A 27,348-nucleotide genomic window follows, 5' to 3' on the forward strand; every position below is an offset into this window, starting at 1 on the left:
TATATATATAAAACAAGTTTTCTAACATCCCTTACATTTCTAAGATTGACACACAATATGAAAGAAAACAGGGCAAACTAGGGATATGTATACTATTCTAGAATTAGTCCCTCTTCCAGAGCCATATTTTCTGTTCATATCAGTTATAAAAGCATCAAATGAAGATGTGATTTAACATGTTTATGTACAAACCGAAGGGAGGGCAGGGGACAAAGAATCACCTAGATCATAGATCAGAGGCAGCGATAAGCCTTCTTTCTGTTCCATGGGCGAAAAGCTCAAACGTGGTATACTCTGCTCAGTTCTGGGCAGCATACACTAAGAGGCACTCTGAAAGCAAAAGATGAGGACTACAAGGACATAGAGGAATCTGAAAACAGCAGACAATAGTAGGCATGCTTAACCTGAAGAAGGCTAAAGAAAGCTCATGAATGCTGTCTTCAAACCATATCATGTCGCTCTCCTCACTACAATCCTACAAATTAGAATAAAATGTGAACTCCCAGATCTGGCCCTGCCTCTTCCCTCGCTCTGCTCCAGCAAGCCATCCCCAGGCAGGGCTTATCCTGCATCTGCCCCTTTATAAATGCTGCCTTTTCTCCAGATCCTTTACAGCTGGCTCTTTCACATCTTTTGACTCTCAGTTCAAAAGACACCTCCTCAGAGAGGTTTTCCCTGACCATGTCCCTTCTAAAGTATCCCTCCCCACCACCATCTTAACTTTTTTTCACATCACTGACAAAAATCATCTTATTTCTTTGTTTACTTTTTAAATTATCTATTTCCGGACACCAGAAGGCAAGTGCCATGAAGGCAAAGGTTTTACACTGTTTAGGCTACACTCCTGGTCCCTAGAATGTACTTGGAGACCTGGTGGTACAGTGGTTAAGAGCTCAACTGGTAACCAAAAGGTTGGCAGTTCGAACCCACCAGCCACTCCTTGGAAACCCTATGGTCAGTTCTACTCTGTCCTATAGGGCTGCTATGAGTTGGAATCGACTCAACGGCAACGAGTTTGGTTTTGTTTTTTTGAGGGGGGGAGGTTCAAATGGTACTTGCACAACATAGGTACTAAAACTATGTTTTGACTGAATTAATCCAGGTATTTTTTTAAAGAGTAAATAGATTACATAACATTTACATAGAGAACTTCTTCTCTTCTTCTCCTCTTCCTGCATCAGCAACACTCCCGTCACATCGTATTCTTCATATAAACAACATTTATATAACACATTGCAGTGCTCAGAAAACACTTCTTTATTTATTACATCATTTGGTTACCCGCTACTGTCGAGTCAATTCCAACTCACAGCAATCCTATAGGACAGAATAGAACTGCTCCATAGGGTTTCCAAGGAGAGGCTGGTGGACTCGAACTAGGGACTGGGTAGTAGTTAGGGGACAACATAGGATGGTTATTACCCATATTCCCTTTTTATCAACCCAGAACCTGAGCCAAGAAAAGTTAAGAAATGGCTTGATCAGGTCTTACAGAGCAACAGGAATGCAACCACCACATCGCACTATTTCTCATGTTTAGAACATGAAAGAAGAAAAAGGCGCTGGCACACCATGAGAGGGGAAGTGTAGTCAGTGGTAAGAGTACAAAGCTAGAAGGGCGCCAAACACTAAAGGGCCCCAAAGGCCAAGGACTTTGGGTGACATTCTTTAGGCAACAGAGAACCATCCAAGATTTCGGAGGAAAGTAACATAATCATATAACGTCTTTTTTGAAGATAATTCTGTTGGAACCATGGAATGAGTTAGAAAAGAATAATAAGAGAAACAGAGGAGAATATTTTCCTAGTCTAAACATGAAGTAATTATGAATTATGGAGAAGTGAATAGAAAGTAAAGATACTGTGAGACAATATATGTGTTGGTGCAGGGAAGGAGTAGAAAAAAAAGTGGGGATCTCTGAGGTTCTCTTTTTCTTCAATTTTGAAGATTCTAACATGGTTTGAACATTTAGCAACATTACATCTAGCATATATAATTTTTAACCCTTGCATTCAAGAAATTATTACCATTCTATATTGTTTTCATATATTTTTACTTTTATGAGCAAATTTTGAGACTGCTTCTAAAATTTAGTTCTGAAAATTGATTTAAAATGTGGCCACCTATACAACTTTATTTTGCTTATGGAAAATATGATAGAACTACATGCTTTATTGCACGTTGATTTGTTATCGTTGAATCAAATAATACAAATAAGAGATGCAAAACGCATAGGCAATTGAAAAATTCAAAGACTTGTCAATCTTATATGGATTGTTAAATACAACTTTTGAAAGTACTTATTCCTAGTAGTGAATCAAAGTCAGCTAAAATAGTGTCTCTTAACAAACCAAATGTATTTTGGAAAAAAACAAATGAAGAATAAATGCATAGACGTAACCGATGTTACTAAAATCTAAGTATCTTTTTGCCGTTTGAATTAAATTTCTGAAAACATCACCTTACTAACTTAAATGAAATTTGGTTGGAGGACAGGCTTCATTTACTGAAAATTTATTCTGATCTTTCTATATGAACTACAAAGACTTAACACATCTCATCTGCAGTTTCAGTAAAATTTAGACTTGCTTACAGATTTTATCCTCAGTAAAAAGAGAAAACAAATTAACATACGATAAACCCAGAGTTCTGTAGGTTATTTTCTGTAAACAAAATATATTTGTACAGGTGGCCATGTTTTCAAAACCAACTCTTAGAAGCAGTCTTTAAAATTTTCTCTTAAAAATAAAAATACATGATAATAACTCAGATGGGTAATAATTCTCTAACAATGAAAATTAGGGTCAACTTGGCAACACAACTAAGTCTGTGTCAAGACTTCTATCCTTGTTATTTTTTTTCTGACCCTTCTAAATAAGATTTTTAATGGTCCAAATCACCTTAGCAGGCTAGATAGAGTTCAGACTTGAATCCTTGGTGTTTAATGCACTTTGCTTTAGAGAAGTTTAATTTCAAACCATCAAAAATCTTTACTTCACAGGGAAGACAAACAAGGAAAACAAAATTTTCTTTTTTTTTAGTTTTTTTTCTCAATATAATATAGAAAACAAAATACACTCGTGAAATTTTATTGATTCATCCATCAAGGAAATAGTCTCATACCTACTTCCTCACTGACTGTACTTAGGTTTGTCTTAGAATCCACAGTAATTACAGGCATCGCCATGAACTCTTTATAACTATAAATCCCTAAATAAACTGATTTTCATAAAACCTAGTATTAGAAATTCTTAATGAAACTGATCTATTAAAACTAACTTTACTCTCTATATCACATGTTTTGGACTAACACATCACCTAAATTTGGAGATGCATATGTGTTTATAAACCCTGTTTAAAGCTTTTAGTGAGGAGGTAAGAGGCATTGTGAGGCAGGCCAGTGTCTACTTTGAAAACTATCAGGGTCCAAGTTTCAAAAAATATGCTTGATCCTGAGGGCTCAAAGTGATAGCGTGCAAAGCAGCATGTAAACAACACACGTAGGGGCATGGGCATGTGCACTTGTGTGTGTGTGTGTGTGTGTGTGTACAAATGTAACCTAGCATTTCTAAGTACATTAATGACAGAGTACTGTTAAGACAGTCCATTCAAGTGATTCTCCTAAAGTGGAAACATGTTATCTTTACTAGTGATAACTGTCACTGGCTTGGAAGTCTATGGTTTTCATAGAATTCCTCTACTGTTTTCACTTTAAGAGTTGTAACTTCCCAAATAAAGCTTTATTAAAGTGCTACCTAAATGCATGCATTATTTGTTCTTACAGCATCTCATATCACATCTTCTACAGAAACAAGCAAAAAATGATGTTTTTGCCGTCAGTGCAAAATTTTATGTTCTCAAAGCACTTAACAAAATTGAAACCCTGTAAAGTATTACCTTTCCACCACTCTTTAAACTTGAATCCATTCTTTTGCTATTCAACAAATATTGATTGGGAACCTACTCACGTAACAGGTACTGTTTTAGACATAGAAAAATTAAATGAATGTTTCAAGGCCACACAGAACCCGAGTAACAAAGCCAGAACATTAAAAAAAAAAAAAAACTTAGACAACTAATTCAGATACTCTTTTCACTACTCTGTTATTTAGCAAAACTTGCCTGTTCCTCATCAGGCCATTTAAAAGTTTTTATTGCATCTTTAAAAACAGTAATTTTATCTGAATTTCAGTGGCTTTCAATGAAAGTATGATACTAAGTATGATCAAAGATTTGGCACTGTTAACAGCAACTTTTTACTTTAATTCTTATTTTATTTGGATCATCACCATTTTATGCAAATATTATATTTACAGAAGAAAATATGATTTGAAAAATTTTAGGAGAAGTGCTATCACTATAATTTGAGTTACTCAACTAAAAAACATTTCTTCCTGGTAATTTTTATTGTTTCTAAACTGGACGCTTTCTTTCTATTGTTAATATAATGTTTAATAGCTAAATTCAATTCTATTTTGGATACAAAGGACACCGTTGTATTATCTGCTCTAGAATGAAAACACTACTTTTTTTTTTTTTTTACTTTATAACTTAGGGAAAATATTTCCTCACTAGCCATAGATCATCTTTAGGTTTTTCTCCTCTGTAGTAATCACAACTATATATGTTATTATAACAAATAAACTACTAGAGTATTTTTAAATGGCCAGGTGAAGTCTTCTTCCAAGAAACTGTTCATTCATCATATTATCTTAAATGTATAATAAATATCATATTTTACTAAATATATAATAAAAACAATGTTCCTTGGCCATTGTTAAGACCAAGTTTGTTTATCGGCATTTTTTTTTTTTTTAACTAAGTGTCTGCCTAAGGTCTGTTAACAGAAGTATCCAAATATCACGTGAAATGGATATATCTTATAGATAGTTGTCAGTATCTGCTCAGGACTTGTGTTTTATTTAGAATATGAGCAGTCATATAGTTTGTACATTCCTTATCTATTTAACCACAATGACAACAAAAAGAAACCCTGAATGAAATGGTATCATGTCTCTTACCTAAAGAATGTGCAGCTGTGGTCTTGGAGCTGAAAAACCGACCGAGCCCCAGGTCTCCAAGCTTTACCACACCAGTGGCTGTAATGAACACATTAGCTGGTTTTATATCTGTGAACAAATGAAGAGATCAGGTGAAACATGATAGAAATTTAATCCTTATAGAAGGATTAAAAACCACTGTTCATGGTATAATTTAAAATGTACCTTAAAAACGAAAGTAAGTTTGAATTTTGAACCAACTACTTTATTTTGAATAATATTGATATATCCTAATATTTCTGAGTTCTCAGTCCTCTGATAGACGGATGTGGAAGGAGCATGATGAAGACTGTGATTAGTCTTCATTTAGAAGGCATTTTCAGGTAACACTGGTGAAATCCAAAGCACAAAATAAATTTGTGTCCTTTTTATATAAATTTTAAATAAAGCATCTTACTAAGAATTAATCTATTGGTATATCTACATAAAATATAAAACCATAACAATGCTATTATACATATACTCATTTATTTAGATGACTTTAGAAATCTTAATTGCTTAAATAAAGTATATTGAAATTTTCTGCACCCCAAAATCAGTGGATTAATTTCTTAGTGATGTAATCTTAACGTCTGACTGATAATCAAGAATATATTAAGAGCTAATGCTGAAGATTAAAAATCTAAGTGGTTCAAGTATACATTGCTCATTTGGGGAGGACGGAAAAAAAAAAAAAAAAAAAACCTCTTTCTTATGCAGATTCAGCTGCTTTCCTGCGTATATGTTATTTTTCTTGACCAACACAGCCGATAAGGTACTCAGAGCACTCAAGCAGAAAAATGACTAATTTTCATTCTTAAAGCTAAGTAGGGCTTTATACAAAGGTTTATCGTTCCAGCAAAATCATAATTTAGGAATAAATTATCTGAGAAACCATGATACTATGCAAAGATACTATGCATTTATCCTTAAATTGTGTAGCCACCTGCATCACTGAAGACAACATTAAAAGTTACGATGGTGTCTTACCTCTATGCATGACTCGTCGAGAATGCATGTGTTCCAACGCACTGCAGAGCTGAACAAAGTACTTCCAAACAGTTCTTTCAGGAATTAACCTCTTTTGTTTCTTAAAATGCTTTTGAAAAAATTAAGAATAAAAATGATGATAACTCACATTTCTTAGGGCTGGATTCTGTCATGTAAAAGGCTGTAATCAGAAAAACATCTATATTTATCTACCTATAGCCAATGAAAAAGCATATGATTTTCCATGCTGAGTGATTCCAAGAGTTTTAATCTTAATTTTTGATTAAGTATCTTAATCAAATACCTTAAATTTTGTATCTACAGGTAGCATAGGCCATGTAACTCTACATCTTTCTAAGAGAAGACCATTTCAAAAAATTAACATCCACATAAAATAATTTCTTACCCTAAAAGGAAAATGTCAAATTTCATTTTAAGAAAAGCCAGAATAAAATAGTCTAGAAACCTGAAGGCAATTATGTTCATTAAAAGGCAATTCTTCTCCTGACAGATTTCACTATAGAATTCCGTTTGAGTATCAAATCACCCAGGTACATTTAAAATATCACTTAATTTATTAAAAATTAAATAAAAGGATTCATGTAATAGTTTTCATGAATATTTGACACTAAAAGTCAAAGTTGCACTTTGCTTTGAATGAATGAAGGCAAACTTCATGGAAGAAAACCATTATAGGAGGGCCAGGGCAAAAGCTGACTCAGTAACCTAGTTAGGAGAGAGCGAGTCATCACACGTGAAGGCATTTACTAAAGTAAATGAAAATCAGAGGTACATATTTATGTCTATTTTCTACATTAAATGTGCTAGAAGACTATATTAATAAAGAAAACTTGTTTAAGACCAAAGCTCACGTTTGCTTCATGAGACTTACAAAGACCTATTATACAAAAATTATTTTTCCAATGCAAAAATGCAATTGGTTCCCTACTTAAGAATATTTATAAATGAGCAACAAGAAATACTGCACTTAAACAAGTTTTCATAAAAATTTCTATAATCTTAAATCATTAAAAAAAAAAAGAAGAAGAAGAAGATGTAGTTATCCAAACTGAAATATGTGTACTAAAGGCATTTTATCTGGAAATTGGACACTTTCAAAAGTTGAAGTAATTGGGTTTTTGTTATTGAAGATGGAAAAACTACACTTCAGACAATTCCAAGGCAACTACTGCTGTCGATTATTACCCCTGTGACCAGCTGAGGGCAGGCTGGAAGAAAAAACCGTAGAAGGAAATCTGCTGAGATTCCTACTTCGTGCTTCGCAAAAAATTATACCTACTGTGTCATAAACATTCACTATACCAAAGAATAAATCTTTACGGAGAAGCTAATAAGCTGAGGCTAACCTTTATTATAAAACATACCATGGAAATGAACTCACTAGCAATTCCAGTGGCTATTACACCAGTACCACTGTGTTCCAAAGAACAAATAACAATTAGATGTCCGGGTAATTAACTAGCAAATCAGGGAGTTACTAAAATGTTGAAACCTCCCATATGATATTCCAATATTCCATCTTTTTAATTGGAGACTGTGTCAACATCGGTTTTCATTTGAAGTGGGCACTGTTGCAAAATCAATTCTTTACACATCATTTTCTTTCAGACTTGGAATGAGTCCAAATAAAGCCCGTATATGTGTTCTCCCCAATGCTAGATTAGCATATCAGAGGATTGTTTGATGTCAACAGGAAGACGGGGACCACATTTCTTTTCATTCAAAGATAAATACACCATATCATGTAAGGATCAGACCATGAAAGAAAAATTTTATGCTTTAATATAAATTCTGAAATCGTAATTATAATTAACTTAGTTTATTTTTAAAGTTCCATTATTAAAAAAATAAATAAAATATAAAGGAAAAGATTGCCCTGAAAATACATAGTAGGAAAGATGTTATCAGACCAAGATGGTCTGATTATTTTCATGTTTTTATATTTTTTGGGACTTCCTCTTATAACAACAAATTAAAGGTGATGACAATAAACTGACATCAGTATACTGCTACCTGGATGGACTGACCTGGGAAAGCATAAACATCCAAATTAGTAATAGCCTTTTGAAAAACAGTTTTATGAATATCACTTAGTCAGAAAGTAAGTTAAAAAGCAATTTCACTATGTCATTAGTATCTCCCAATATTTTTTAAGTGTCTGTTTAATCATATATGGCTTTTCAATGACTACTCAAGAGTAGGGATTTTTTTTTTTTTTTTTAAATAAATGACCAAAGAGTTATGATGAGAAAAACCTGTCTGTTCTGATGGTGGCACTTCTGACTATCTCTTAAAAAAAGAGGACGAACAGCAAAAGGAAATTAAAATTTGAATTCTTTTTACTACCGGTAAAATTTAACACCACAAAACAGAAACTTCCATAATGCCAAAGTATCTAAAAAAATAAAAAGAAGAATCTCATCTTGAAATCTATTCTAACAAATACACATCTTTTAAAAGTCAACTCTCTAGCCAAAAGGTATTACTGTTCAAAAATCCTATTTTTCCCTGAAAATTACAGCCCTATATAAATATTCAGGTCTAGATTTTTAAAAAAAAATCTACGGTAACTATTAGATTCTAAGGTTTAATGTACATACACTTGTCATGTAATACGTTTTTAATAAAGCAATAAATAATTCAACTAAATAATTTAAAGGTTAATATCAACACAAAGATTTATGTGACAAAGACAAATATGTGACACAGCAATTTTTCCATATGTTATGAAACAGAATTGCAACTTTGTACACCTGAAAATAAAGTATCTAAAATTTTATGAATAGGCAGAAATTAATAGGTATACTTGAACATTTGGTGTACTTTTTGGTTAGTCTTTTTTTTTTTTTTAAGTAGGCTAGTCTTCACATAGTGTTTATTTTAAAAGTGCATTTTCTACCTCCATCAACAGTATTCAAGTAAACACTAAACATTATTCAAATAAAAAAATCAGATGTAGCAAAAAGCTAGTTAATTTACATATAATATATATATACAAACATCACATTATACTCTCATTTATGTATAAAAAGACTCAGCATTTCATGCAGGTGAAATTCGGCACATCTCGTAGAACACGTTTGCCGGCCATCTAAGTGATCTGTGTTAATATAAAGAGGCTAGCTGTTGCAAGCTGCTTCCAGTCAAAGATTTTGGGAAAATAGTCACACTTTGTTTTTTCAATCTCCAAACGTTCTCCTACAAATTAAATGCCCAAGGCAAAATCCAATTACATGGTGGACACTGAACATCTAAGTATCATTCTTTTGAACACAACTAGCTCGCTTCATTGCTGCATTCTAAACACTACAAATCCAAGTAGAATACATACTAAAAATTTCTAAATTTTGCAATTCTAGCATTCCTTCTCAAGAAATCTTGGGAACTGCTGAAACTCCTGAGATAATTTGTAAACCATAAATGAAAAATATCTCCTGAAATCTTCTTAAAGCCAAATAACAGTTTAGCTTCACTCGTAAAAAATATCTGCCTTGAGCATTATCCTCTTTTAAGAACTCTTATATGGGATCAAAGTGACAATAGCAACTTGTAAGATTAAATAGGAACCTTAGGGGGCAGTGAGTTTACATTAATGGGGGAGGAACAACTCAAAAAAGGAGGGTGAGAGTGTTTTCACAACTTGGAGAATGTAATCAATGTCACCAAACCATACATGTAGAAAGGGTTGAATTCGTATATGTTTTGCTGTGTATATTCTCAACAACATCAACAAAGTAAATAAAACTAAAAAAAAAAAGATCTTGGGAAAAGCCTCAATGAAATTATCCTGCATAAACTCATCAACAGAGAAAGAACAGAAAATAATCTTGTTGCTTTATTTTTTTTTTTTTAACAAAATAATAATCTCTAGGGTATATGAAAATATTTAAGCCCACGGGTTGGCATGGTAACCTTTAAAAAAATCAAGGTTCTGACAAAAGATTTGGAAGTATCAGGGCCAGCTTCAAGGTACAACCTGCGCAATTATGCAAAGTCCTGAGTTTGGTTTGATGCTTTGTTGTTATCATCTTGAATGTCTTAATAATTTTTGAATAAGGCCTTTCCACGTATTAAGTAGCTGGTCCTGGGTATCACACATCAAGGATCCTTTAGAAATATACTGTTGTACTTGTTATGGACTGAACTGTGTCTCCCTCAAAAATGTATGTCAACTTGGCTAGTCCATGATTCCCAGTATTGTGACTGTCCACCATTTTGCCAGGTGATGTGTTTTTCCTATGTGTTGTAAATTCTACCTCCGTTACTGGGTGGGATTAGCGGCACTTATGCTAATGAGGCAGGACTCAATATACAAGATTAGGTTGTATCTTAAGTCAATCTGTTTTGAGATATAAAAGAGAGAAGCCAGCAGGACCCAATCTACAAGACTGGATTGTGTCTTAAGCCAATCTGTTTTGCGATATAAAAGAAAAAAGTGAGCAAAGAGACTTGGGGGACCTCGTGCCACCAAGAAAGCAATGCTGGAAGCAGAGCAGGTCCTTTGTGCTGAGATGCTCCTAGACCAGGGGAAGATTGATGACAAGGATCTTCCTCTAGCACCAACAGAGACAGAAGGCCTTCCCTTGGAGCAAGTGCCCTGAATTCAGACATCTAGCCTACTAGACTGTGAGAGAATAAATTTGTTTGTTAAAGCCAAACACTTGTGGTATTTCTGTTACAGCAGCACTAGATATCTAAAACCAAAAACCAAACCCAGTGCCGTCGAGTCGGCTCCAACTCATAGCGACCCTACAGGACAGAGTAGAACTGACCCCATAGAGTTTCCAAGGAGCGCCTGCTGGATTCGAACTGCCAACGCTTTGGTTAGTAGCTGTAGCACTTAGCCACTATACCACCAGGGTTTCCAGATATCTAAGACAGGGTTAAAAATGCAAATACGATCCTGGTGTGCAATGCATTCTATTGCATTCTGATTATCGCAACCACAAAGATATGTAAAGAACTTAAGAAGGGTTAAGAGAAATGATAAGTAATGAGAAATAATAAAGTTATAAGAGAACTAGAACTGCAGGCACCAGTTGGTTCTCTGTATCTTCCAAGTATCTGACAAGAGGAAGTGGTTTATATTAAATATAAAAAACATTTCCTCCTCGGGAGTGTTGTCGAATGTTTAGTTTAAACATGTCACTAACACAATCTATATTCACCTTTTAATAACAGAACTGATTATGAGAACTGATGCTGCTGGTTGTGTGACCTTGAACAAGCCACTTAAATTCATTGGGTCTCAGTTTCTTCATTATTTTAAACAAAAAGTTTGGAAATGATCTCTGCGGTCCCCACCACTTCTAAAATATAATCCATGGTTCTACAACCTCAGTTATAAATAAAGCATACATAATAAATGCCTGCTTGGCACATTTTCACACTTAAAAATACTTTACTGGGATGCCCTATCCTTCGTATCTATGGCCAACAGAAACAAAGTAAAATAATACATCAAAGATCTCCACTGGTTCAGTTAATACTATAAATGGTCTTCACATCTATGATAGTTAAAGTTCTTTGTTATCAACTTATAATTAGATCAATCATTTATCATAAAAAAAAAAATTTTTTTTTTAGGGATGTCCAATTCTCAGACTGCAGTACGATTAGTTACTTTTGTGTGTGGTCTTTCTAGCCATGGTCTTGTAACTCCCACCCAGGTGACTGAGTGGGGCTGTGCAAATAAGATAATTGTGGCCCACCAATGGGACTGGTCAGTTTTGCCTTAAAAGACAGCCAATTCCAAGAGGAGAGTGGAGAGCCCACTACCACCAAAGAAGGAGAGACCAGCAGCAGGGACCTGGAGCAGAGACCCAAAGGAGACAGCACAGCAGGCTTCCCAGCCCATGGAGTGAGAAAGCTGAGTGCCTTTGGGCAGAGACTGAAGGCCAGGGAGAAGTCTACGCCTGGGACTTGCCAGCCTCCACAACAGCGTGAGCCATTTCCTTTATATGGTTCACGAGTTCTGTGAGACATAGCAGTGAATTAGGGAACCCAAAGACAGGAGGAAGAGTACTGAGGGGAGAGGGAGTAGTTGATGTTAGAGCTGATGGAGTGTTACAGCAGCTTGGAAGAGTCAGACATTTGGGACATCTCTAACCTCCGCCTTATAGGGACAAGCTTTGTGCTGACCCTTATAAAAGAAATTGTTCATTTACAGACAAAAATACTTCCGTAACTATAATGCATCTCTATATGCCTACATTTTACAGTGGTTATGTCAAAGTGTGATGGCAAAGATAGGGTGCTTCTGAAGTATAAGTGGCAGTTCTAAGCATGACTGCTACTGTATATTAATGTTTCCATGCAAACACTTTTCTTCTAAAGGTATAATGAGGCAACAATAAACTTAATTGAACAATCTTTGCTGTACACAATTTTGGGCAATTACACAAATGTGTAAAATAGTTAATATTTCAATATGCAATATTAATTTGCAGTGTACAAATATTTTCACTCTTGGCCTTACAAATAAAGCTCAGATACCTTAGGTCACTATGCAGGCACTAAGTAGAATGGTCCAGACCAGCCACAACACTACTGAAAATACTTATCACTGGCATCTCACTTCATCTACTTCAATAAAATATCTCCTAAACAAGCACTACTAGTCTTTTTCATTTCCTGTAATGTTGGAAAGTCTGTTAAGAGTTGTTCAGCTGTTCCTAGATTATAATAATAGAATATAAATGCAATCTATTTATCCCCATAAGTCAAAATTGTAAACATTTGTAAAAGAAACTAAAAATTATTTCATTTTAAGTAGAAAATGTGAAGTTTGCTAAGCAGCTAAGCTTTAAAAAATCCTTAAATTATTTGTTGTTTTTGTTAGCTGCCATCATGTTGGTACCCATCTCATGGGGACCCCATGCACTGCTGTGATCTATCGTGTTTATCATTGGCTGATTTTCTGAAGTAGATCACCAGGCCATTCTTCCTTGTCCATCTTAGCCTGGAAGTTCTGCTAAAACCTGTTCAGCATCATAACAACAGGCAAGTCTCCACTGACAGGTGGTGGCTAGCCAAGAAGTCAACCTGGGTCTCCCACATGGAATGCAAGAATTCTACCCCTAAGCCACCAATGCTCTCAGCATAACAATCAGGAAAAAGAAGCTTCTATAAAGTCATAATGTATTTTCTCAAGAAAGGTGCCTTTTGTAAACTGGTAATCAACATCAAGAAAATTTAGAATTTAAAAAGATCAGTAAAGGTATATGCATGTATCAGAATCACTATAATACATGATGCGTACACTGCAGCCACATGAATTAATTCTTAAGAGAAGCTTCCGTGTTACTAAAACTGACAGAGAAAATACCTGGAAATACTTGAGATATTTTCTCTGCTGCATCAGAGTAATAGGGAGAGAGAAAGCAAGATAAAAAATTAGAAAGTCAGTCTCAGGAAGACACAGAAGGTCATGAAGATGAGCTGAAATATTTGCCTCTATCTTATTATGTTATACCAGATAACTGCAAGACAGTTGGAAAGGTAATTCTATTCTCTTAATGGATGAAGAAAAAACAACAGAGCAATAATGAGACATTAAAATTCTTTTGACAGAAATCTAAGTGAAAGAAAATTACGTGCTTAATCTAAGAGGGGTTCCCTGGGTGGCGCAAAGGGTTAAATGCTTGACTACTAACCAAAACTTTGGCAGTTCGAATCCACCCAGAGGCACCTTGGAAGATAGGCCTGGCGATCTGTTTCCAAAAGCCTTAAAAACTCTATGGAGCAGTTCTACTCTGCACACATGGTATCATCATGAATCAGAACAGACTCAACAGTAAATGACAGTAACAACAACATAATGGGAATAGTCAAGATTCTGTATCCTTTCTTGTGATTGTCTATCACTACCAGAATTACTGCTAGTGGTGTTACAGTTTTTAAAAGGAAGCTTTAGATTAACATTACCTTCAAATTTAAGGAGCGCTAAGCTCCTTGAAAATTTATCTTCTAATATTCCCCAAGTAAACACAATTGAAAACTTACATATCATTCTGAGAAGAGCTAATATCAATATTATTCAAACTATTTCAGAGCACAGAAAAGGAAAAAATACTCCCAAATTCATCCTATGAAGCCAGCACAACCCTGATACCAAAGCCTGGCAAAGACATCACAAAAAAAAACTACAGACCAATAACCCTCATGAATACATACGAAAAAATTCTCAACAAAATTCTAGCCAATAGCATTGAATAGCATATCAAAAAAAATAATACATCATGGCCAATGGGATTCATACCAGGTATGCAAGGATGCGTCAACGTTAGAAAATGAATCAATGTAATCCACCGCATAAAGAAAACCAAAAATCACATGACCATCTCAATTGACAAAGAAAAGGCATCTGACAAAGCCCAACAACCATTCTAAGCAAAATAATAGAGAGGAAATTCCTTGACATAATAAACCACATTTATACAAAACCAACAGCCAACATTATTCTCAATGGAGAGAGACTGAAAGCATTCTTCTTGAGAACAGGAACCAGACTAGGATGCCCTTTATCACCACTATTATTCAACATTTCACAGGAAGTCCTAGCTACAGCAAAAAGGCAAGGAAAAGAAATGAAGGGCATTTAAATTGGTAAGGAAGAAGTAAAACTATGCCTTTTGCAGATGATATGATCCTATACGTAGAAAACCCCAAAGAACCCACAAGAAAGCTACTGAAACTAATGGAAGGTTTCAGTAAAGTAGTAGGATACAAGATTAACATACAAAAATCAGCTGGGTTCCTCTATACCAACAAAGAGAACTCTGAAAAGGAAATAAGGAAACAAACACCATTTACAATAGCCCTCCAAAAGACAAAATACTTAGGAATAAACCTAACCAGGGATGAAAAAGATGCACAAAGAGAAAACTACAGAACACTACTGCAGGAAACCTACGTAAATGGAAAAACATACCATGCTTATGGATAGGAAGACTCAACATTGTGAAAACGTCAAAATACTACCCAAAACGATACACAGATACAATGCAATCCTGATCCAAATTCCGACAGCATACTTTAACAAGATGGAAAAACTAATCACCAACTCTATATGGGAAAGGTACAGTAAAGCATTATTGAAGAAGAAGAACACAGTGGGAGGCCTCACATTACCTGATCTTAGAATCTACTATACAGCCACAGTAGTTGGAACAGCCTGGCACTGGTACAATAGACACACAGACCAATGGAACAGAACTGAGAACCCAGACATAAACCCATCCACCTATGGGCAGATGATATTTGACAAAAGGCCAAAGTCCATTAAATGGGGAAAAGAATGTCTCTTTAACAAATGGTGCTGGCATGAAACGATCATCTGTAAAAAAAAAAAAAGAAACAGGATCCACACCTCACACCATAAATTAAAACTAACTCAAAATGGATCAAAGACCTAAATATAAAACCTGAAACTATAAAGATCAAGGAAGAAAAAATAGGGACAAAGATGGGGGCCCTAATACATAGCATAAATACAATACAAACCATAACTAACAATATACAAATACCAGAAGAGAAACTTGATAACTGGGAGCTCCTAAAAATTTAAACAGTTACGCTCATCAAAGGATACCAAAAGAGAACCTACAGACTGGGAAAAAACGTTTGGCTACGACATATGCATCAAGGGTTTAATCTCTAAAATCTACAAAATACTTCAACACCTCAACAACAACAACAAAAAAAGACAAATTAATTAAAAAATGGACAAAGGATATGAACAGACACTTCACAAAGGAAGACATTCAGGCAGCTAACAGACATGTGAAGAAATGCTCACGATCATTAGCCATTAGAGAAACGCAAATCAAAGCTACAATGAAATACCATGTCTCTCTGATAATATTGACAATAATAATAAATAAATACACAAAATAATAAATGTTGGAGAGGTTACAAGGAGATTGAAACTCTTATGCATTGCTGGTAGGAATGTAAAATGGTACAGCCACTATGGAAAACAATGTGGTGCCTTTTTTGAAAAGCTAGAAATAGAAGTATCATATGATCCAGCAATTCCATTTCTAGGAACATATCCTAGATAAATAAGAGCCGCTACACAAATAGACATATGTACACCCATGTTCACTGCAACAATATTCACAACAGCAAAAAGATGGAAACAAGTCATCAACAGTGCCCATCAATGAATGGATAAACAAATCATGATGCACACACACAATGGAACTACACAATGATGAATCCATAAAACATCTCATAACATGGATGAATCTGGAGGGCACCCTGCTGAGTAAAATAAGTCAATCACAAAAGGATATATATTTTATGAGACCACTATTATAAAAACTCACAAAAAAGGTTTACACACACAAAAAAACAATCTTTGACGGTTATGAGGGAGGAGAAGGATGGTGAAGGGAAATCACTAGCTACATAGTAGACAAGTGTCAACTTTGGTGAAGGGAAAGACAACACATAATATAGAGGAAGTCACTATCACTTGACCAAGACAAAGTCATAGAAGTTCCTCAGATACATCCAAACACCTTGAGGAACTGAGTTGCTGGGGCTGAGAACTGGGGACCAATGTCTCAAGAGAAATCTGGGTCAACTGGCACAACATAGTTCATAAAAAAAATGTCCTACATCCTATTTTGGTGAGTAGCATCTGGGGTCTTAAAAGCTTGCGAGTGGCCATCTGAGATACATCTGTTGGTCCTATCTCACCCAGAGCAAATGAGAATGAAGAAAACCAAAAATACAAAGAAAATATTAGCCCAAAAGACTAAAGGACCACATGAATCACAGTGTCTACCAGTCTGAGCTCAGAAGAACCAGATGGTTCCCAGCCGGGACCACTGACTATTCTGATAGGGGTCACAACAGAGAATCCCAGAAAGAGTAGGACAAAAACATAGAACAAAATTCAAATTCAACAAAAAAAGACCAGACTTACTAGTCTGACAGAGATTGAGGAACCCCTGAGACTATGGTCCCCAGATACCCTGCCAACTCAGAACTGCAGCCTCTCCTAAAGCCCACTTCTCAGACAAAGATGAGACAGGCCTTATAAAACAAACAACAATACACGCTGAGGAATGTGCTTCTTAGGTCAATCAAATACACGCGACCAAATGGGCAACTCCTGCCCAAAAGCAACACGAGAAGGCAGGAAGGGACAGGAAAACTGGACAAATGGATATGGGGAACCCAGGGTAGAAAGGGGAGAGTGCTGTCACATTGCAGGGACTGCAACCAATGTCACAAAACAATTTGTGTATACATTTTTGAATGAGAAACTAATCTGTGCTGTAAACTTTCGCCTAAAGCACAATTTATATATATATACACACACACACATATCACCTGAGAGTTACACTAACAAAATTACATAATGGCTACTATGGAAAAAAAAATTTTTTTTTCTTTTTTTTTAATATATATTTTTTTATATAGTATATAATTTTCAATTTACTACAATCCCTAAGATCTACACTACTTCACTATCAGATTGCTTACATATCAAAGAAAAGTTATGTGATATTTTTACATTAACATTCATACAATAAAAAAGTGCTATATAACGTATCTACATATACAAACCACATACAGACAAAAACTTACAGGGATACACCCACACGGGTGTGCATGTATTGTGTGTATGCCCCTATGTATACGATATTCAATTTGGCATAGTGTTTTTTCAGATATTGCCAAGAATTTTTAACCTTAAGACTTCAAAATAATTCTTGGGTGATACATAAGATAGATCATATACAAAAGACTCAGCGGCAAAGAGGCTGCATTTGGACTCACTGAAAATTCTCAGTTGTCTAGATGTGGGCTATATGCTTTATGTCAGATGTAGAATTGGAAAGTGTTTATTAAAATGTGATATTAAATATACGCATTTACATTCTCTTCTATATGTCACAAACTGACTTTATAATAAGCATTTTATAAATAGTTCAGTGAATGAATTATATTTTGAAAAATGGACTATGAACACTTAAGATGTATTTTAGTATTATTTCTACTGATGAGCTGAAATAAACAAAATTCTTATTTAACAGTTTTGGAGATTAGTTTCTCATCTCCTCTACACTAAATCTCCATCTCCAAATATGCTTCTTGACATTAGAAGAGTAAAATAAACAGTATAATAATGCATACTACAAAATGGAGTATATACTCCATTTTTATGCAAACAATGCATGCCTTCTACATTTGTTTGCCAACTGCACCCTCCCCTCCACCGTACCCTTCCCCCACAAAGTATTTTCATAAGTGTCATCATGCCAATTTTTTTTTTACATGTTGCTGAAAAAATTAGCATAGCACGCTTACAAAAATACCTTAAGTTGGAAAGAGCGGAGTTGGCAAACAAAGAAAGTGTGTGTTATTTGTGTGAAAATACAGTATTCATCCAATCTAGGCTATAATAAATAAAACGTATAGGATATATATAGCATAATTTAATAAACTGAAATCTGTTTTGTAAGTCTATTTTCCATTAAAATTCTGATTACTGAGAATGAAGAAATATATGATGAAAAATCCTAGATTTCCTTTTATCCTAAAACTCATTTGGGAAGTATTTCATCTGACCACAGCCTCAGGTATTCCTTTGTCACTAATTAGAGAAATACTGAACAGTTCAACTATAAATTGCTTAATTATATTTGTCAGTCTGCTCCAAACCAATTAATTATTTACTTGTAAAAATCTTTGATGCAATGCCATCCAGAGGTTCGTTTCTGGAATACAGACCAGAAACTATATTTCCTCTTCTACTCCAATTAAGCTGAAGACTTGAGAGAGTGAAGTACATTGTTATTCAGATGTTCAATGATTTATACATATTACTCAGTATAAAGAAATGAATCACGTTCTTTACAGTTCAAGCATCTACTGCTGTCCTTTATAAAAGCTGAAATCACTGTCATGTACCTTGAAACAATGAAGTTCCTATGATTCTGTCTGAATGCAGTTTTTGAAAAACTTTTTTTCAATAAAGAACTGCTTATAGCACTAATAGGGGTGTTTAGAACTCAGTCTTAGAATCTCTTAAGGTCAAAAACAACTTCCCTCTATCAAAATCATGTCTTCTCTCATATCCTCACATCACTCAGTATCTCAGGAACTCGCCACCAGACCAGAGTGCGACGCAGCAGAAAACTGCTGTGGCTGTTACACAACCACCCGTGTCACCTACTGGTCCCTGGAACATAGAAGGGTAACAGAGGTAAAAGAACCAACTTTTTTCTCCTTTCTTTTATTTAGTTGTTGTGGTTGAGAATACACACAGCAAAACATGCACCAATTCAACCGTTTCTACATGTACAATCCAGTGGCATTGATCATATTCTTCAAGTTGTGCAACCAATCTCACACTCCTTTTCTGACTTGTTCCCCTCCATTAACATAAATTCACTGCCTCCTAAGGTTCCTATCTCATCTTTCAAATTGTTGTTGTCACTTTGATCTCATATAGACAGTTCTTAAAATAGCGTAACGCTCAAGGCAGATATTTTCCACTAGTTAAGGTACGGTTTGGTTTTAAGAAGACCTTAGAGGATATTTGGTTTAAGTTTTAAAGATTACCACAGGTCAACAATTTCAGGGGTTCATCTAGCCCCCTTGACTCCACAAAGTCTGGAATCCATGAAAATTTTAAATTCTGTTCCGCATTTCCCCTTCTGATCAGGATTTGTCTACAGAATCTTTGATTAAAATAAAAAGAAGCAGCTTTTATTCATGTACTCACTACATATTTATTTTAGAGTTCCTACTGTGAGCCAGGTACTTCCTAGGAGATACCCTGGTACACAAATAAGGCAAGGTCCCTGTACTCACTACATATTTATTTCAGAGTTTCTATTATGAGCCAGGTACCTTTCTAGGAGATACCCTGGTGTACAAATAAGGCAAGGTTCCTGTACTCAACAGAGCTTTAAGTCTAAAAGGAAATACAGACATCAATAAAATGGTCACCCAAATAACTACATGATTATGTTACTAAGCTATGAAAGATGGGTGCTGTGAGAGAATTAATAGCATATAACAGTCTATCCTTGAGGAAATGATGTCTGAGCTGAGAACTGAAGGATAAATAGACATAAACTGGGAAATGCTCGGGGTAAAAGACCATCCCAGACAGAGAGAACTGTGTGCATGAAGGCCCTGAAGCAGGAAAAAGCATGACTAGTTCAAGGAAATGAAAGGTCAAGCTGCTGGAACACAAGAGAGGGAAGCAGGGGCCAGAGTCCACAGCAAATATTCTCTGTGCACCTGCTCTGTGTCTGGCACTGCCCTAGGCACTTAGGAAATATGAGCATATAAAAGAGACTAAGATCAGGGAGTTTATATTATGGACCACACAGGGTTTGGTCAATCTTGTCAAATATTTTAATCTTTACCCTCAACGGGAAACTCTAGGACAATCTGAAAGCAGAAGTTTTACACCTCTTATCCCCCTATGAACTGCTGAAGAAACAGATGTGAGGAATGGGGGACTGGATGCTGGGAGGCCAGTTAGGAGGCTCTCACTCTCCAAGTGAGAAATGGCACTACTTCACACTATAGGGAGATAAATGAAAGTGAAGCTGAGTAGATAAATTTAACAGACATTTAAAAGAAAAAAAAAAAAATAAACAGAACTTGGTGACAGATTGAAAATAGGAGGCAAGAGAGTGAGAGAGAGGTGTCAAAGTAGAGTCCTGGTTTCCAGTGTACATGACTGGATAAACTGTGTTACCATTCCTTGAGTAGGGAATGTGGAAGGAGAACGGGAGGAAAGTCCTAAATTTGTTTACAGACATGTTGAGCTATAAAGGCTCAGAATTAAAAGAGAGCTCCAGGCTAAAGAAAAAACTTGGGAGTGAACAAGGCTACAGGGAGTTTCAATTGAATTGAATCTACCAGCATGGGCGAGATCTGCCATAAAGAGAATAAAAAGCAAAAAGAAAATATAAAAAGGTCAGGACTGAAACTTTAAAGCTCCATCATTTAAAGGCCAAGAAGAAGAAGCTGACTCAGTTATGAAGAATAAGCAGAATATCCAGAGAGGTAGGAAGAAAAACAAGGGACTCTGAGGCTCAAAAACCAATAGAAAAGTATTTTAAGGAGGGTATTAGGAGGTGCACGCCCAAATGCTGCTAAGAGATCAAGCAAAAGGAAGAATGGAACAAGTCCACTGGATTTACTGACAGGTCACTCAAGAGCCATTTTCTGTGGTGTGTTCAAAACAGGGTCAAAAGTGAAGGGAAAAAGAGAACTAGGGCAATAACTGAAGGAAAAGGCAGTAGGACCCTCTTGATGCTTTTATTTGAAATAGCAAGACCTTTCCTCCAAACTCCTCATTGTTTTTCTTTACTTCTTCACTGCATTTATCACTACCTGGCATACATGCTACTTGCTTATTATTTTGTCTTCCTCGTTAGAGTGTAAGTTTCATGAATGAATGAATGAATGAATGAGGGGTATGTACGTATTTGTGTGTGTGCATGCAAACATGTTTCAGGTAACAGTGACTTGAACATGTTTAAATGATGACAGAATGGATTGAGAAGATATAAAATGGTTGTAGATACAGGACTGGGAACAGGTAATAATAATGCTAAGGATTCTGAGAATGCTTTTTCTCATTTTGAGTTGTACTATATCAGCAAATAAAGGTCCCAAAAGCTTGACTCCATTCACATCATTAAGGCTGACAATACTCTGAGGAGGCAGCTCTTCCCTAGTCATATTTTGAGAGCCTTTCAACCTGAGGGGCTCATCTTCTGTCATTATATCAGACAATGTTTCCTGGCTATGCATAAGGTTTTCACTGGCTAATTTTTTTCAGAAGTAGACCACCAGGTCCTTCTTCCTAGTCTGTCTTGATCTGGAAGCCCCACCGAAACTTGTCTACCACGATGACCCTGCCACTTGCCCGTCGGTTTGCCGCACTGCGGTGGCTTATGTGTTGCTGTGATGCTGGAAGCTATGCTGCTGGTGTTCCAAATACCGTATATTAATATATCTGGTTGTAGAGAGACATACAAAGCTTTTCATAGAGCTATGTTTTAAGAATAAAGAACAATGGCAATTATTCAATTTTCTATCAATAAAACAATAGTTAAATAAATTATGATGTGTCTCACAAAGAACGCATATATTAATACATATTTTATATGTGCATATGTGTGTGTGTATGTAAAGATAGAAAATAAAGCAGGGGGGTTTTATGTACATAGAAGTTAATAGTGGTTACCTTTTTTTTTTGTGGGAGGTGAAAATGGAAGGAGGAAAGGAAAGAACTTCCACCACTCCAGAAAAGTAATTCAAGACAAGAGGCCCTTTCATTTTATATTATAAAAATAAACACTAAGTTTACTGAGTCAAATAGAAACGCCGTAAATGTATGTACTACTGTGTTTTTACGCAAATAACGGAAGCCTTCTATGTTTGTTTGCCAACCTTGTCCTCCCTGTGGGAGGTATTTTTTAAAAGCATGCTATGCTAATTTTTTTTACAGCAACACGTAAAAAAAAAAAACTGGCATGGCGCACTTACGAAAATACCTCGAGCTGGGGAGGTGCGATTAGCAAACAAATACAGAACCAAAAGAAACCAAATCCACTGCCAAGTTGATTCCAACTCATAGGACAAAGTAGAACTGCCCCATAGGGTCTCCAAGGGTGTAAATCTTTACAGAAGCGGACTGCCACAGCTTTCTTCCATGGAGCAGCTGATGGGTTCGAACAGCCAACCTGCCGGTTAGCAGCCAAGCGCTTTTACCACTGCACCACCAGGGCTCCCTACAAATGTAGACGGTACACATTATCTGCATTAAAATATGATATTCTTAATCCATCAATCCATAATAAGATTCATTCAATTTGAGGAAGGACCAGGAGAGACCTTTGAGGTCAAATCTCCCAAAGTTACTAAATTATTCTCTTTGACTACAACTCAGGCACTCGGTGAGGTCTAAAACGTCATACTGCAAAAGACATACAGAGATGTAACTAGGATATGAAAACATTCTTCTCATGTGAAACTGCTTGGTAGGGAAATAGCTCTAACTTTCTATATGGCCATTACGCCAAGATTGTTATAATGTCTTTGTTTGACAATACGACTTTTAGAGGAGCTCCAAAAGGATCTGAGAGGGGACCTAACCCAGAAGGTCTTATTTCTTGACTAGGCAAACTGACGGCACCTATAATAAAGGCGAGGATCACCAAAAGGCTTATACAATAAACCCTACTAGAGAGGAAAGAGGAATTATCAATAATTCTCTAAGGAAGAGCCACTTTGGTTCTGTAGATCAAAGTACATTAAGGTCTATATAACCTTAGAGAATCCGCTGATATCTTGTATTCAAAACCTTCCCCCCTCCGCCCTCCCCCCCCCCACTAAATAGTCTTTTACATGGTAAAACCAGTTGCCATCAAGTCCATTCTGACTCATGGCAAGTCCATGTGTTGCAAAGTAGAACTGCACCCCACAGAGTTTTCATGGTTCTTCCACCAAGGCACCTGTGGGTGGTTTTGTACCACTAACCTTTTAGATAGTAGCTGTGAGCTTAACCGTTTGTGCCACCCAGGGACTCTTTATATGATAAACCCATTGCCATCGAGCGGATTCCAACTCACAGCGATGCCACAGGACAGAGTAAAACTGCCCCACACACTTTCCGAGGCTGTAATCTTTACAGAAGCAGATTGCCCCATCTTATTTCTGAGGAGCAGCTGGTAGGTTTGAACTGCAGACCTTTTAGTTAGCAGCTCAGCTAACCACTGTGCCACCAGGGCTCCTTCTTTTACATTTCAGATGTCCAAGTGTGTAATTAACAATTCTACCTTAAACACAGCAACATTAAGTTACTACGCATTACCGAGCATAAAATTCTGTTGTCCTGAATCTACCTTACTATATCCACTGGGTCTGTTGATAGAAAATTTTCTTGATAATGTCAACGGATGGCAGGATTCATTTAAATAATGGAGCTGAGTTCATCATCACAATAAATATAAGTTCACACAAAAACTCTTCCTTCCCACTGGCCTAAGAAATTTGAATCTGGTGAAGACGGAGGTGACAGGGCTGTTAAAGGTTCTCTGGCCTTGCATTAGTTTCCTCATGTGGCAAAAGGGTAAGAGCATCCTTCCAAGATAAATGTTATTTGCTCAGGCTTGCCTTGGCAACTGGCCAGGCCTAACAACCTATGTGCGTGCAGTAGAAATAGAGAAGGAAGAAAACTAGATTAGACAAGAGCAAGAAACTCTAGCTGACAATCAAAACCCTAAATCATCAACTTCACAGTCAAGGGCAAGACTTTTTAAATGAAACTGTCTGCTTATTTTAGTGGACCTTCAGCAAGTACTTGCCTAATAATGGTTTGCCCCCTTTCTTTCTCATGATAATTAATTAGGAGCCCTGGTGGCACAGTGGTTAAGAGCTTGGCTGCTAACCAAAAGGTCAGCAGTTTGAATCCACCAGCCGCTCCTAGGAAACCCTACGGGGCAGTTCTACTCTGTCCTATAGAGGTGCTATGACCGGAATCAACTTGATGGCAATGGATGTTAATGGATAATTAAATAAGTCTCATATGTAAAGGTTTAGTTTATATTAGTTGCTCTCTATTGTAAGGACCATTTAAGTTTGCTTTAATCTCTCTCATCTTGGAAGATGCTGTTTTGTAATATTTTGCATTTGCATTTCTTTTTAAAACTATGACTATAAAATTTTATTGTTCCTCAATTGGCAAAGGTAATTTTATTTGTAGTTAGCTGTTTAGGCTAGTGGTGGCAAGTCCCTAAAACAGAAAATCAGATAACTAATTAGAAGTGACTCACTCTTACCTGGGACTTCAAACAAATAAAGTCTGCATGATAGTATTCTGTGATAATAAAAATATTACCTTCCTCTTATGTAATGTTTGTATGATTTAGAAAACATTCTCTTAAATTATCTCCATCTTAGAGTTGAGGAAACTAAGCCTAAGAGAAGAGACATGGAGTTTAAGGGGCTGATACTGAAACCCATAACTAGAGATACTAAACCCATAACCATTGCCAGACAATCTGTCAATGCTTGATCAGAGAATCTATGAACCCTTTGAAATAGAATGCAAAACTGTGTGTACATCAACATTTTTCTGGGGAGAAGGTTAAGTAAGGACTTTCATCTGATTTTCAAAGATCTGTGATATAAAATTGTCTAAGGGCTACTCGAGGAAAATACATCAGACAAATCCGATTTTAAATTCCAGTTCTGCTATTTACTGGAAATGATACTCATCTTCTCTAAGTGTCAAGCTGACCTCTCAGAATCATTGTCAAGATTAAATAAGATAGTACATATAAAGCACCTAACATTGTTTTTAAAAGCTCCTTGTAATAACTCCATGCAGCAGAGACTAAAAGTTGAGCCCAGTATCTGTTCAACTCGTCTTTCACCGCAATCGTTTAGCAGGGTGTGTGGCCAGCTGAACAAAGACTATTCCAGCTAGATATCTTAGATATTTGCAGTTAGATATCTTCATGAGACTAAATTACGGCCAATGGAATGAAGTCGAAAATGTTGTGTGGCAGCACCTAGGAATGTGCCTTAAGTGACAGCCAGAAAGTACCTTTTGTCCCTTCATGCCTAGCAATGCTGACGTGGTGTGCTGGCAGTAGGCTGGGTGCCTGAGATTTTGATACAGCACAGCCATCACAGTAGGCCTGTACTTTTGGCACAGTGGTTAAGACCTCAGACTGCTAACCAAAAGGTCAGTAGTTCTAATCTACCAGCAGTTCCTTGGAAACCCTATGAAGCAGTTCTATTCTGTCCTATAGGGTTGCTACTAGTCAGAATCGATTCAAACAACAAGTGTTGGTTTCTGTAATATAGAAATAATAACAATAATAGCAACAGCTACCGTTTACATAGCCTTACAATGTGTGGGGCACTGTTCTAACACCTCATAATTAATCTAATCATCAAAAAAACAGAATGAAGTAGGGTCTGTTATTTTAATTTTGAGAAAATGTGGCACAGAGACATTAAGTTACTTGCCCAAGGATAAGCAGTTTTTAGCCACCGTTATTCCGGGGTTTCTATCACTTGCAGCTGAACTTAAACTCAACTAATATGTCCTCAGAAAATAAATTTAAATAATTTTTAAGTGGTCAAGTCAGTGTTTTATATTCAAGGTCTGACTGCAAAGCCTACTTTCTTCTCCAATGGATCTCTCCCAAAAATAGGTCAGGCTGCTTAGAATCTCTTTCACCCCTCTTTTCCCTGCCGTCCAGGGATCTGTGTTGACACAAGATCAAGGGTAGCCTGCTCAGAGAAATCAACCTGCAAAATTTTAGTTTACATGAGACAAGTGTCTCAGCCTATTTCCAAGTTGGTTTGGGGATATTCATATATCTAGGCTGACTAGTGTGGACTCCACCAAGTAAACCGGCTTCATAATCATTATCATCGCCTAGCAGTTACCACATTTTTACGCAAATAATGCACGCCTTGTACGTCAGTTTGCCAACCACGCCGTTCCCCCAGAGGTATTTTCATAAGCACCACTACGCCAATTTTTTTCAGATGTTGCTGTAAAACAATTAGCATAGCATGCTTACAGAAAATACCTGCCAGAGGGAGGGTCTGGTTGGCAAACAAATGTAGAAGGCGTGTGTTATTTGCATAGAAATATGGCATTACATATCTACCACATGCTAAGCATTGTGTTGAAGGCTTTAAAGTACCTAAATACCTATAGGTTAACAGACAAATCTATTAGAAAAATAAAACTTTAAGACAATTAAAATTAAGAAACAACTAACCTTTATCATTCTGGATAGATCACCAGCATCTGCTAATTCCAAAACTATGTTTAGTTCATTATCTTCAATGAATGATGCATAATATTTAATTACATTCGGATGGTTGAGTTGCTAAGAAAAGAAACAAGTATTAAGAAGTCTTCTTAATGTAAATTTCAGAGTCACTTATAGTCAAACTTAAGCATAAATTTACATTCTACGTTTTATTTTTAAATTATAGACCTTTTTACTATGCTAGTGTATTTTTCTTTAATCTTGGTGAATTTTGAAACAAATATTATAATTATTGAAAGTAAAACTACATATCAATTAACATTATTTTAGTACTCTTTGTGAGAAATCATATAGTAAATTATGCACTTACAACTTTGAAAGGCAATACTACGTCCAATAAATAAATAAACATATATAAACAAATGACAGTTAAATCACCAATTACTAAAGGTTATAGCCTGTCATTTGAGAGCACTCGATGATAAAATGTCCTTTTTTACTCCTTT

At 36.0% G+C, this 27,348-nt stretch overlaps 1 protein-coding gene across 13 annotated transcripts in view; it reads right to left on the minus strand.

The window, feature by feature from the left end:
- The window catches only part of NEK7 (NIMA related kinase 7), a 98,802-nt gene that overhangs the window by 38,403 nt on the left and 33,051 nt on the right, over positions 1-27,348 (minus strand). For 12 of the 13 annotated variants that reach the window (XR_010318778.1, XR_010318777.1, XR_010318776.1 and 9 more), the window contains 3 exons: positions 26,849-26,959; positions 6,030-6,138; positions 5,022-5,129 (listed from right to left, as the gene is read on the minus strand). Coding sequence is in view for 5 of the 13 variants with exons in the window: in XM_010590188.3 (XP_010588490.1) it covers positions 5,022-5,129; positions 6,030-6,138; positions 26,849-26,959 (328 nt within the window). In the remaining 8 variants the exon portion in view is untranslated. The remainder of the gene's footprint in view (positions 1-5,021; positions 5,130-6,029; positions 6,139-26,848; positions 26,960-27,348) is intronic. The other variant, XM_064273437.1, reaches the window with a different exon arrangement.

This window comes from Loxodonta africana, chromosome 20 (genome assembly GCF_030014295.1).
Source record: "Loxodonta africana isolate mLoxAfr1 chromosome 20, mLoxAfr1.hap2, whole genome shotgun sequence".
Taxonomy (NCBI): domain Eukaryota; kingdom Metazoa; phylum Chordata; class Mammalia; order Proboscidea; family Elephantidae; genus Loxodonta; species Loxodonta africana.